Source organism: Asterias amurensis, chromosome 21 (genome assembly GCF_032118995.1).
Source record: "Asterias amurensis chromosome 21, ASM3211899v1".
NCBI classification, from domain to species: domain Eukaryota; kingdom Metazoa; phylum Echinodermata; class Asteroidea; order Forcipulatida; family Asteriidae; genus Asterias; species Asterias amurensis.
The window spans coordinates 2,978,226-2,992,429 of NC_092668.1; the positions used below are offsets into that span (position 1 = coordinate 2,978,226).

The 14,204-nt window shown below is 41.6% G+C and overlaps 1 protein-coding gene across 1 annotated transcript; it reads left to right on the forward strand.

Annotated features, from left to right (window-relative positions):
• The first annotated feature begins 288 nt into the window (after positions 1 to 288).
• LOC139952942 (stromelysin-1-like) lies at positions 289 to 14,204 on the forward strand. Its single transcript, XM_071952278.1, has 9 exons — positions 289 to 773; positions 1,346 to 1,445; positions 4,701 to 4,921; positions 5,688 to 5,907; positions 7,662 to 7,820; positions 9,977 to 10,087; positions 10,476 to 10,618; positions 11,467 to 11,608; positions 13,083 to 14,204. The coding sequence occupies exons 1-9, from the start codon at positions 684 to 686 to the stop codon at positions 13,409 to 13,411; spliced, it is 1,515 nt and encodes a 504-aa protein (XP_071808379.1). The 5' UTR covers positions 289 to 683; the 3' UTR covers positions 13,412 to 14,204.

The following is a 14,204-nucleotide window of genomic DNA, read 5'->3' on the forward strand; positions in this document are numbered from 1 at the left end:
TGGCTTCAAAATTGCCGCGTGTGTCATCAAAGTTGCGGCAACAGAAGTTGCCTCGACGTTGCCAGAAAAAAATTGCCGGCAACCTAGTTGCCAGTAAATTGCCCCGTGTGACAAGGGCCAAGTTAGGCCCATTTTTGTTCTGTTTGTGTCCATCAGAAATAATACTGTATCTACTGTATGTGCATAGTTTAAAATGCTTATAAAAACTGCGTCACGTAAAAAAAGGCGCGATAATCTATATAGTTTTAGTGCGCAGGCGCGATGTGCAATTTACATTTTAAAAACTTGTGAATAATATTAAATAATTCTTCTATTAATTTGTCAAATCATTGCTTCGTGTACAACCACCAATCCAATGGTAAAAAGTGTCAAGTACAAGGTCAACACATTACTGTCTAAATAACTGTTGTCCAAATTTGGTAATGCGAATAGCGTGAGTTATATACAACTCATTGTTTGTGATCCAATCACCACAAGCAGAGGAAGTCCATTGCGTTGGTCGGTGGTGCAAGACTATAAGTTTTGTTTCAAATCGTGACCAAGCAAGTTCATTGGAACTCAATATAAGGGAGACCCACCGTGGGTTTGAAGTCAAATAGTCGCTGCTGGACAGCTTTAGACAAAGTTTTACTTTGAACGAAAACACCGCCGAGAAACCGCGGTTGCGTGAAACGGGCTGAAACATGACGGGGAAGATGCTGCTTTTATCGGCGCTGCTGGTCTGCGTCGTCACGGTGGTTCACTCAGACGTAGACACTATGAACAAAGCAAAGGTAATTTCAATTTCGGTATATACCTAGTGTTTATAGTGTTTTAAAGTTAAGAGAAATTGTATGAATGCAAAGTAACCTCTTTCATGAGCCTATATGCAAGCTTGTGAAGTTGATGAAAAACTCGCACTCGTTGAAATGTTCATTATAATTATTTTATTCACTTGGTTAGTTTTACGGCTTCCCTTGAGATGCAACTATAGGCTTATTACAATATCAATTTTCCCGCATTTTTTTTATAGTAATTAAATTTAAATTTGTTCTTCTTCCCATTTTCCCCAAATATACATGAAAATCACTGTTCAAGTTAAAAATGATTGTATATTACGGACGGAAAGTAAACACTCCCGCAAGGGTGGTCCTTTCTCTCAGATTGCAATGGCTTTATTTTGTACGAGAATAGTTAATGAACAGGTACAACCATGTTTACATTCTCTTCTGTGAGAAGTGTTGGCTCTGAAAAAAAACCTTTTTAAGTTTGGCCTAGAAAAAGCTTCAAACAACATGATTTTCAAAAGTGCGAGAATTTTATTTGAAATAATATTTATTATATTATCATTATCTTTGGTTTTTAGGCTTATCTCAAAAAGTACGGGTACATGGTAGATGATGATGATAGTAAGATTATGGACGCGATGAAACAGTTCCAGTTTATGGCGAATATCACAATGACAGGTATGTGTACATTATACAATATTGCTGCACGCTGTGACGGGGTCAATGGCGATTTGTACACCCGAGGGGGGGGGGGGGGGGAAGGCACCCGAGCCGAAGCCGGGGTGCCATTTGCAAATTCATTAGACAATGAATCAATGTACCCCACAAGAGAATGATTTGGTCAACTTGAAGGGATTTTTTTAACAATAGCAGTACCCCATAAACCGGATCACTAAGGTCGTGCGAGGCAGCACTCTGATAGACTGGATTCAAGTCCCGTTCTCGTGTGAGAGGTCCCTAAGCATTTCGCGCCAACTATCACTACAAACAAGCAGCATATAGCAGTGCGTGCTCGCCGTCAAAATGTGGTCCCGAGAAACAGGTTGGGGAACAGGTTGGAATATGCAGAGTATCACAAAACAATAGTTTTCTGGCGATGGCACGGGATTGGGACTTGAGTCAAGTCTAGCACTCTGATGGTTCTCTCACAGTCGGTGTAATATAAAACATTGGGTTACACTTTGAACACTAGACCTTTATCATGCTGCCTCCTTCTTGGTCATGTACCTCGTATCGGAAAACAATAATGAATACTAATAATCGTTTTGCAAATAGGAACCAGACTATATTGTTCTTCCAGCCTCGGTTTGGTAACATTGATATTAATGAGAGATATTAAAGATGGCTGCACACCATGGTTAATGTCTATACGTGTTTTACAACAGAACGAAACATGTGGTCACCTATACGATGCATGTTTTTAAAGTTCAGAACTCGCCCACAGCTCTGAGTGAACTTTACTTTTACTAAACGGAGGTTGGCAAAGAATGGCAATGGAAGATAGTTACAAGGACGAAAGGGCCGGAAAACGTTTTTCGGTGCCAATTTGGCACCGGGTGTCTACAAATGGGCGCATCTTCCTGCTTACCATTCGCTAGAATAATTTGACTGATGTAATTTGTTTATGGGACCCTGTATAGTTTCCTCACACGTGCCTACTACGCAAGCCCTTTGTAGGGTTGTGAATTGAAAAGTTGCAACCAGTTTTCTTTTGCAACGTGGTTGCTGAACGTCATTTTCGGTCCATAAAGCAGCACATATTGGGTGCGTATGTTTAGCTTCCCTGGGTCGACCCCGGTGTGCGGAGTTTTTTTTTTCCAGGACGAACGTGTGCAGATAATTACCCACGTTCGTCCTGAAAAAAAACCCCGCAACACACCGGGGTAGACCCAGGGGAGCTCAACGAACGCACCCATTATTGCTGCATACTTGGAGCGTAAAATGACGTCATTTTCAGTAATAAAAAAAAAGGAAATACTGCTGCTACTTGGAGCGAAAATGGCGTTCAGCTTTTGTGTTGCTGTTTGGACGAAAAATGGCGTTCAGGAACCATGCGGCACCCAAGTGGTTTTCCCATATCCCAACTCTCCCAATTTACAACTTTTTACTAATGTGCAGTTAGTCTGGTGCGTACCTGGGGAACGAAAATGCCTTCTTATTATTACAATACACGAAAAATACTAAGAAAGTCTCACAGCTTTTTAATGTTTTTTAAAGGGAACATTATGCATTGACTCTTGAATTTTAATCCTCTGCTCAATGTAGTATGGAGAGCCCCTTGGCCAGTCAAGTTATTCTCCCTCCAAGCCAAAACAACCCCAAACCATTGAAATTTTCCCAAACGTCCGAGCATCAATCTCGAAAAAAGTTCCTTCACCTCTCAGCAACTAGAACAATTTTTTTAGGGCCCAAAATATCATGTTCGGTCACAATTATTGGGCAATATTTTTACACTGACACTTGGGGGCTCTCAAATCTGTCTAATTTAGAAACTGGGGGCTGCAAAACATTTATAATGTGCTCAAACTCTCCCTGTGCACCCAAAAGCTTACAATCGGAAATACGTGACTATTTTACCATAAGATGACTACTGTTCTCATTTACAAAGTGAAACCGGAAGCTTATATTCAAGCTCACCAAGGTTTAAATGGCACCAGGTTTCCGTAGTGGTCACATGGCGAGGTCATGTGACTGCAATGCATTATGGATCTACTTAGTATTACGCGATCGTTTAGTTTTGTTTTATAGTAATGTATTTAACTAAAATAATTATAATTAAAGGCACTGCGGCCGATTTCACGAAACTCTAGGATTAATCCTAACTCGAGTTAGGACGAGTAATCCGTCCTAACTTAGGATGGGTTCAATGCGTCCTACGTATTTGGATACGGAACTGAACTCGTCCCAAGTCCAAAGATTAATCCTTAGTTAGGAAGAGTTTGGTGAAATCGACGGCAGGACACCTTTAGTAATTTGACTCATATTAGGTCATCAAAGTTTCAAAAGAATAATGAAAGTAAAACAGTCCCTTGTTGCACAACTTTAGTGTGATTTCATATGCATAATAAAAGGCTTCAGCTTATTATTTCAGTGAAAAAAATACAGCTTACTTAGAAACTTTGTTACTTCAGATAGAACCATTTCTCCAATTTCTGGAGTCCAAAATTTGACTCCTCAAATTGGTGTGCAGTGTTAGTTCACTGCGTATAAGGAAAACCGTGCAATTTCGAGGCATTGTGTGGATCATTATATTCTACTTTCAACATCTTTCTAACCATATGCATTTCAAAACAAATGGTTTCAAACGCTTTTCATATACCAACTCGCCCGAAACAAGGGTGGGTTTTCCCGTTATTTTCTCCCGACTCCGATGACCGATTGAGCCTTAATTTTCACAGGTTTGTTATTTTATATAAAAGTTGTGATACACGAAGTGTGGGCCTTGCACGATACTGTTTACCGAAAGTGCCCACTGGCTTCAAAGGCAGTAGACACTGTCGGTAATCACTTCCAAAAAAATGGTAGTATAAAACGATCAACGGAGAACTGTTGATAGTATAAAATATTGTGAGAAACGTCTCCCTCTGCTGAAGTAACCGTTAGTTTTTGAGAGAGAAAGAAGTAATTTATCACTTAAATTGCATATTTTTAACATAAATTATTCTCTATATTTTTATATTGTTGTATAGACATATGGCCTGTCGGCGTACATATGTTTTATTCTTAAATCCTTGTGCGTGTATGTGCTATTTTTGTTTCTGCCTGTTGTTACATTTTCATTTTGGTGTTTTTGTTTTTGTTTTGTTTTACTTGTGTGAGCAACAATTTCTTCTTTTGAAGATCAATAAAGTTTTCTTATGTCTTAATGTCTTAAATAATTGAGGGTCGCATGGAGAAGCAAGTGCTAATATTATTGGACTATTGTTTTTGAAGGTGAGCTGGATGCTGACACGATGATGATGATGAACATGCCACGTTGCGGAGTGGTGGACGTCATCGACCAGCAAAATACACTGCGGAAAAGACGCTACACCGCCGGGGTAAATGGCAATGTGTATAAATGGCCAAGAACAGCTCTGACCTACCGCATCGACAGCCGTACTCCTGATCTCCCTGTCGATGACGTAGATAGCACCATGCAAACCGCTCTGCAGGTACAAATGTAGGGCTTTGGCTTTGGCTTTGGCTCCGTTTGGAATCCTGACTCCAATGTGCACAATTACAAACGCACTAAGAGATTTAAGGCCGTAATCGAGATGACGGCTTTGACTTTTGCTATTAGTGTATTGATAAGGACGTCTATTTTTGATATACTTCAACGCATGATGACGCAGAAATCTAGCCGTAGCCGCAGCTGTAGCCGCTAATTCGGACACGGCCTAAATGTGTAAGCCGGAGCCGGACCTTTGGCGCAAACTAATGAAACCACTGATATTTAATTTAGAACACTAAGCCCCCACCCTCCCTTATGACTGAGTTTTTGCTTACCAAAGTTTTTGAAGATATCAAATGAACTGCGTGTGTGGCAGGAGATTATTGTCCCCGGGAGATTCTCGTAGGGTTTTATGGTTAAAATGAACTATTGTATACAATATTGCGCCAATGGGCGCTCCGTTGGAAACAAAAAAGGGAAAAAACTATACGCTTGTATCGTCATTGTGTGTTGGGAATCTCACGAACTAATATATCTGTTTTATCTTCCTTTTAGGGTGGGGTCCTTCTGTTCAGGTGGGGAAAGAGTGTTGTTAATGGGAACATTAATTGTGACCAACCTCTGCTATATATCGGGCGTTGTAGAGCTTAGTATGATTGCATAAATCTTTAGCAGTCGGTCAAAAAAAAAAGGTCTGAGTACCAAGTTAACCAATTGTTTTTGAATCCTTCAATGAATCACACTATAACGTCACTAACTGTTTTCAGATCTGGGCTGCGGAGACACCACTCACATTCACACGTGTGAGTGGCAGTGCACCCGCCGACATCATCATTACGTTCGTCAGGGGTGACCACGGTGATAATAACAACTTCGATGGCCAAGGCAACGTCCTTGCGCACGCGTACTTTCCCTCAAATGGAGGAAGGGCACCTCTCGATGGAGATGCCCACTTTGACGAGGATGAATTATGGACCATTGGTACAGGTGAGCGTCAAGAAAGATTCACGAGAGGGCGTTTTGATACTCTTTCTCCCCTCATGGGATGCACCTATAGAGCGATATATAAAGCTCTATGGGTGCACCACACTAAAACTCCCAAAGCAAAAAATGCTGATATCAAAAATTACTCAACAAATACTTTTAGTCTCCTCAGCTTCTTGAAAACCAATCAAACATGTTTTCGGACAAGAAAACTTGAGTTTTCTTTTCATTGTTCGTCGGGTCAGCCGTTTTGAATTTTTTGCTAATTACCCAAGAAAATTTACCCCATTAATAGTTTTTATTGAAAAGAAATATGCAAGTCGCTAGAAACACAAGGCCTGAAGACCACTTCAAGGTGTGGGCTACAATTATTTTGTCCAGGGGCCAATGCCACCAACTTCCCTAGGGCTGAAACAGTAAAAGTATAGTTGGGACTTGGCATGATAGTGTGACAGGGATTGCCAAACTATAGCTCGGACTTGGCATGATGGTGTGACAGGGATTGCCAAACTATAGTTGGGACTGGGCCGGGTAGTGTGACAGGGATTGCCAAACTATAGTTGGGACTGCATAGAAGTGTGACTGGGATTGCCCAAATATAGTTGGGACTGGGCCGGGTAGTGTGACAGGGATTGCCAAACTATAGTTGGGACTGCATAGAAGTGTGACTGGGATTGCCCAAATATAGTTGGGACTGGGCCGGGTAGTGTGACAGGGATTGCCAAACTATAGCTGGGACTGCATAGAAGTGTGACTGGGATTGCCCAAATATAGTTGGGACTGGGCCGGGTAGTGTGACAGGGATTGCCAAACTATAGTTGGGACTGCATAGAAGTGTGACTGGGATTGCCCAAATATAGTTGGGACTGGGCCGGGTAGTGTGACAGGGATTGCCAAACTATAGTTGGGACTGCATAGAAGTGTGACTGGGATTGCCCAAATATAGTTGGGACTGGGCCGGGTAGTGTGACAGGGATTGCCAAACTATAGTTGGGACTGGGCCGGGTAGTGTGACAGGGATTGCCAAACTATAGTTGGGACTGCATAGAAGTGTGACTGGGATTGCCCAAATATAGTTGGGACTGGGCCGGGTAGTGTGACAGGGATTGCCAAACTATAGTTGGGACTGGGCCGGGTAGTGTGACAGGGATTGCCAAACTATAGTTGGGACTGCATAGAAGTGTGACTGGGATTGCCCAAATATAGTTGGGACTGGGCCGGGTAGTGTGACAGGGATTGCCAAACTATAGTTGGGACTGCATAGAAGTGTGACTGGGATTGCCCAAATATAGTTGGGACTGGGCCGGGTAGTGTGACAGGGATTGCCAAACTAAAGTTGGAACTGGGCCGGGTAGTGTGACAGGGATTGCCAAACTATAGCTCGGACTTGGCATGATAGTGTGACAGGGATTGCCAAACTATAGTTGGGACTGGGCCGGGTAGTGTGACAGGGATTGCCAAACTATAGTTGGGACTGCATAGAAGTGTGACTGGGATTGCCCAAATATAGTTGGGACTGGGCCGGGTAGTGTGACAGGGATTGCCAAACTAAAGTTGGAACTGGGCCGGGTAGTGTGACAGGGATTGCCAAACTATAGCTCGGACTTGGCATGATAGTGTGACAGGGGTTGCCCAACTATAGTTGGAACTGCATAGAAGTGTGATAGGACAGTCATCAGTGGCAAACGAAATGGCCACACGAAGTGAAACATTAATCAATCCATGTTCTGTAATCTGCATTTTTTTTTTCTGTACAGGAACCAATCTTTTTCAAGTAGCTGCCCACGAGTTTGGTCACAGCTTGGGTCTCGGCCATTCCGACGTTGATGCAGCGGTGATGGCGCCCTTCTACCGTGGGTACGATCCGGGCTTCAAACTCCACCCTGACGACGTTGCTGGCATTAAATATCTGTATGGTAAGATACGAGTAATGTAGATGTAGTCATAAATCACTAATAATGGGAATAACTGGCGATTTGGCCGAAGGGCAAGAACCCATTTCACAACGCTGTAGACTGGAATTAGCACAGATTGTGACCGGTGTCAAAATGGAAAACAGTCCCCGGATTCTGCCGAGTCCCCCCATATGGGAAACTTAGGCTGGTGCTATCATTCTCCGTAACGTCACGGACAGAGACTTCAGGGGACAGAGTCTCGTGCCAGCAATCATATTCTAGAAAACAAGAATTTAGGTTTCTTTTCTAAAACGACCGTCTCCTTGAACCCCTTTTTGTCAATAATATTGGGTGCGTTCGATTAGCTTCCCTGGGTCGACCCCGGTGTGTGTTATTTTCTTTTTCCAGGACGAACGTGTGCAGATAATTACGCACGTTCGTCCTGGGAAAAAACCGCCACACACCGGTGTGGCGGTTTCAACTTTCCGCTGTGTTCAGTTTTCCGAATGACCAAATACGGTAGCATTACGTCATGCGATGCCTGCGCACGGCAAGCGAGAGTAGTCCATTTTTAGTGCCGTATTGAGTCGTCCGTTACCCTCCCGTAGCTGTCATGGCGGCGTCCACGAGTCGAGTACAACTAGCGGCAAACGCGTGGATCGTATGAGTTGTTTTATATGCAAGCAGAGTGTGACCTGCCTAAAGTTGTACCCATAATACATGTAAAGAGTGGGGCAAGAGATTATGTGACTATAATACACAGAAAAGAATCGTAATACATGTATAAACAATTTGGGGTCACTGCTGAGAGAACTACAGTACTCGCCAGGGTACTCGCGGCGGTATCTGACAGGTCACCCGGAAAACTGAACACGCCGGAAAGCTAAAACCGTTCGAACAACGTGATGATATGTCCGACTACGTCACCCGGAAAACTGAACACGGCGGAAGACTGAAACCACCACACCGGGTTCGACACAGGGAAGCTAAACGAACGCACCCATTGTGGTTTATATCTTGATACTTATTGGAGGAAATAAAAAGCCGTATTCCCTAAAGTTGACGTCATCCAGTGACTTCAGGCCTTTAGCCTTTTTAGACATCTGAAAGCAAACAAATTTGTGCAACAATTAGGGTGTCTTTTCCTTTATTATTCTCTAGCTACTTTGATGACCAATTGAGTCTAATTTTTCAAAGGTTTATTATTTGATTAATTATGTTGAAATACACCAAAGTGAGAATACTGGTATTTTGGGTGTCCAGTGCCTACAAAGACACCGGACACTTTTGGTAATAATGTCAAAAACCAGTCTTCTCACTTGGTGTATCTGAACATAATATTTCTATGCAAAAAATAACAAACCTGTGAAAATTCGATTGGTCGTCGAAGTTGCGAGACAATAATTGAAGAAAACACCCTTGTAAACACAAAGTTGTATGCTTTAAAAAATCTAATTCTGACGTCTCGAAATCAATTGCGTGGAAAATTACTTCTTTCTTAAAAACTACGTTACTTCAGAGGGAGCCGTTAATAATTAATATTATATAACTGACATACAGATCCTTGTCATTTGATTGGTGGAACTTACTTCACGTGACATTCACTATTACTCCTATCCGCACCGGCGATCAGAAAGACCTATTCGCCCATGGGAAATAGCATTTCCCATTCAACAGTTAGGATCATCCTTGTACCCAATGTTTTTGAGCAGTACAGCGCCGCCGCGTCGCTGCTAAAACAAAGGAGCACCTGTGCGAAAGGTTGTGATCCGATTTGTGCATTGTTGCCGCTACGCGGCGCTATATGATTTTGGGTTGTCAGTAATTTGTGTGATTTTTCATAATGATATACTTTTAAAATACCTTAAATGACAAGGACCTATATGTCAGTTATATAAAACAAATATTGAGTGGCTTTAATTCGTGGAATGGAAGGAATGTTATCGCTCGGTAAAATTTGGACTGTTCCATTTCACTCGGCTTCGCCTCGTGAAATGGAACAGTCCAAATTTTACCTTGCGATAATATTCCTCCCATTCCACTCTGAGCCACTCAACAGCTCTCTATTGCTCTACCAAGTTGTTTTTTGTTTCCAATTATTTTGAGTAATTACCAAAAGTGTCCACTGCCTTTTAAGAGGATTGATGATTTATAAACGTATACTTTCTCTTTCGTAGGAGAAACCTCGGGCATGCCAGAGGTTACGATGGCCCCGACGGACGTTACTTGCACAGGGAGATTAGACGCAATTACTTCAACGGACGCCGGACACACCTACATTTTTGAAGGTATTTTAATTCACTGTACGAAGCTCCGGAAGTGCTGTTATAACTTGCTGAAATCATTAGATAATTTCTGGACATAAACAAGCTTCAATGAAAACTTGTTGTTGAACCAATGATCCCTTTCCCATATTCACAAACTGCATCACATTTTCGCATACGCACGTGCATTAAACGGGTCACTTTTTGGCGGGTTTCAAGATGGCCGCCGCTTATGTGTGACGTATCAACTTTCTAAACTTGTGCACGCGCATTGGCCCAAGACCCGCCCGATACACTGTCTATAAGTGGGGTAGGTGTTGATTGTAATGGTGAAGAGGAAGAAAAAACAAAACTCAGTCATTGTCAGAACTTACTAAAGACTTCTTGTTATTTATTATGGTCTGATCTATAGGAAGCAGGGTTTGGAAACAAGAGTCTAGAATGAACAGGATTGCCGCTGGTTTCCCGAAACCAATCGGAGAAGTTTTTGCTGGTCTACCTGACAATATAGATGCTGCTTTATTCAGCACAAATAAAAAAACGTACTTCTTCAAGGTAAGGTGATCCTTATTATGGTGTCTTTCTTTTTTGTTAATGTAGAGACACGAGAAGGAGAGCCGGGGTGGATTTCACAAAGAGTTAGGACAAGTCTTGTCTCGAGTTAGGACCAGTTACTCGTCCTAACTTAGGACTATCAATGCAATTCGTATGTCTCCTAGAGCTAGTCCTAAGTTAGGACTAGTCCTAACTCTTTGTGAAATTGACCCCGGTCCTCTAATGAATAAAGGACGAGCATTCGCCAAAATACAATCAATTATCCAATGCTAAACACGTCTATTCGAATAAAACTTCTCATGTATGGGTTTAATTCCTTTAACCCACATCACAAAATATGCATACAATGCAAAAGTCGCAATGACATATTATAATACACAGTTACACATTCAAAGCAGTGTCTAGGCATGGTCAAAGAAAGGTCACAAAAAGGTCAGCAAACAGGGCTAGCTAACACGCCGCACACGCGATGCTGCCTGGCAATACACACATGGTCTACAAATAATCCGATCAAAATAGCCTAGAAATCATAATAATTTGGATAAACTGAGGCTTTCAACACAAAAACAATACTCACAAGTGGCCCTATGAGCGTATCCCTTCCAAATGAATAGCAGAGCCATGCTCCCTATAAAATAAAGAGAGAAATCTGGACCTAAATCAAGTTGCTCTTTCAAGAAAACGAAGCTATAGAAAAAAGTTAACTTTATATAAGTTCAACACTGAGGGCGCACTTGGTATCCCTACATTCATCACAACTTTTATGATTTACTAAACTTAATTGGAACGTGAATTATGATATTTGAACCCTTTTAAAAGCAAACATCCTGATGCTTGCATTTGTATAGGGTTCCCAGTATTGGCAGTACACCAATGAGGTGCTGGACAATGGCTATCCAAGAGCAATCAACCGAGACTTGCCCGGTGTACCAAACAACTTGGACGCAGCCTTTGTATGGAGTGGAAACAACGTAATTTACTTCGTAAAAGGTTAGTAAGAAAACTAAGTAGGATTTGAAACTGGAAATGTATGGTGGAAATACGATACAGTAAGGGTTATTTTGCGGTAACACCATGTAATGATAACAACTGGATCCTACTCGGTATCCTTGGACTAGTGAGCACACTATCACCACACACTACATCTACATCTATGCGTTTTAAGCATCTAGACAAGGTGGGAAGACAATGGAGAATCTTTCAGTCTTAGAAGTGGAAGGAATCGTTTCGGGAAAGTCTATTTGGGATTGACAAACCCAATCCACATAGTGCCCCCGGTAGGATTCGAACCGCGGTCCCAAGAGGTGGAAGGCGGGGCGAGACACTACTGCATGATCCTAAGTATATAGGATCCTATGGTGGCCCTGAAGGGACATCGCACATCGCAAATATCGCAAGTATCTTTGCAAATATTTGCGATGTGCGATGTCCCTTCAGGGCCACCATAGGATCCCGTTGTACCATGTACCACACAGAGCTCCATTTCCCACCTTCGTGCATCACCAAGCTATTCCGCATCTGCGGTATACTCAGCTTTCCCCAGAAGACGATCGGAACATACTGAACTAAACGTCGAGTTGAAACAAACGGTCTTTTTCAGAACCACGTTTTTTTGTCTTAAAGCCATTGGACACTTTCGGTAAACAGTATTGTCCAAAGGCCCACACTTCGTGTATCACAACTGATGAAATAACAAACCGGTGAAAATTTAGGCCCAATCGGTCATCGGAGTCGGGAGAAAATAACGGGAAAACCCACCCTTGTTTCCGCACGTTTCGCCGTGTCATGACATGTGTTTAACATAAATCCGTAATTCTCGATATCGAGAATTGATAATTGTTTTAATGTTTTCTCAAAAAGTAAAGCATTTCATGGAATAATATTTCAAGGGAAGTCTTTCACCATTACCTTTTGTAAACCCTGTAAGTTATTTGTAAATCTGTGAACTTTTATTTTGTTCTGTTCCGAAAGTGTCCAATGGTTTTAAGAGAATCATTACATGATGTTATACTGCAAACCTTTATGTGCAAAATAATTTGTTTTGTTTCACGCGATCAACACTTGGATTGGGTGACTTTTGGGTCACAGTGTTTAAAAACGCTATTGTTGTCCCTGGCCAGCTTGAACTGGGTTAACTCTGCTCCTAATTCTCTGCTGTTCCATCTCCCCACTCCATTTCCAGTCCTTACCCAATTTACCCCCATGTCTCATCTTTTCTTCACGAGCTCCTTGTTATCAAAGCCTTCATTCCGGACAAGTGGTATAGTTGCTATTTAGCTTGTTGTGTAGTTCTGTAAAACATGTTTATTGTTCATGTAGCAAAACTGTTGTTGTTGTTGTTGTTGTTGTAGTGATTCTGTATTTTATGCAATTTTCGAGTAAACAACAATGATAATACAATTTTGAGTCAAACGACCATAGAAACTCACCGAATCAAATCTGATCTTTGATTGGTATTCTGCAGGTGATGAGTACTATCGCTTCAGACGCGGCAGGGTAGATACTGGGTACCCGCGCCCGCTCAGTTTATGGAACATCCCTGGTAACCAAGTGGGAGCGGCTTTCCAAAATCCGGAAAACTCACGCACATATTTCTTCACCGATGATGGCAGCTACTACCAATTTGATGACAGAAACTTCAGGCCGGCCAGCGGCTTCCCACAACAGGTGGCACCAGTATGGCAGGGCTGCGTCAATAATCTCGAATCGAATGATAATAGTGGTGTAAGTGGTCTGGCGTCCAGTATCCCCGTCTTGGTAATTTCAATGGCGGTTGGAGCATTTCGCGCCTAGATTGCATTTCGCGACTAGATTGCTTTCAAATTCATCATGGATGTTTGTTTTTTTGCGGAAATGCTTTTAAAACTAATTGTTTAAAGACACTGGACACTATTGGTATATTGTCAAAGACAAGTCTGCACAGTTGGTGTATCTCAACATAAAAAATTATTCAATCGGTCGTCGAAACTGCGAGATATTAATGAAAGAAAAAACACCCATGTCGCACCTTGGTCACACGAACTTGTGTGCTTTCAGATGCTTGATTTCGAGACCTCACATTCTAAATCTGAGATCTCGAAATCAAATTCGACGAAAATTACTTCTTTCTCGAAAACTACGTCACTTCAGAGGGAGCCGTTTCTCACAATGTTTTATATTACCAACCTCTCCCCAGTACTCGTAATCAAGTGAGGTTTTATGATAATAATTATTTTGAGTAATTACCAATAATATTGTCCACTGCCTTTAAATGTCGTTTTTATCATGTGTTTATTAAATGCGTTTATGTTATTTGTACACTTCAAGTCTTTGTTAACCATTCTTTATCAAATGTAATTTGTATACTTCTGAACTGTCGATTACTAGCACACAACCTCAAGGGTTTTGAAAAAAAAACTAGAAACACCTTCTAATGTTTCTGGAGTTGCCAAATTTTGTGACATTTTGGGTTATTTTTGTACCTTATCTTGTTGTTTTTTTCCAGAAATATTTTATGAAGAAAACGGCATAAAAACAGCATGAAAATAAAAAATTGCAGTCAAAAATAAACCTGGGGTTAAACTTATTAAAATCAATAAAATATTGT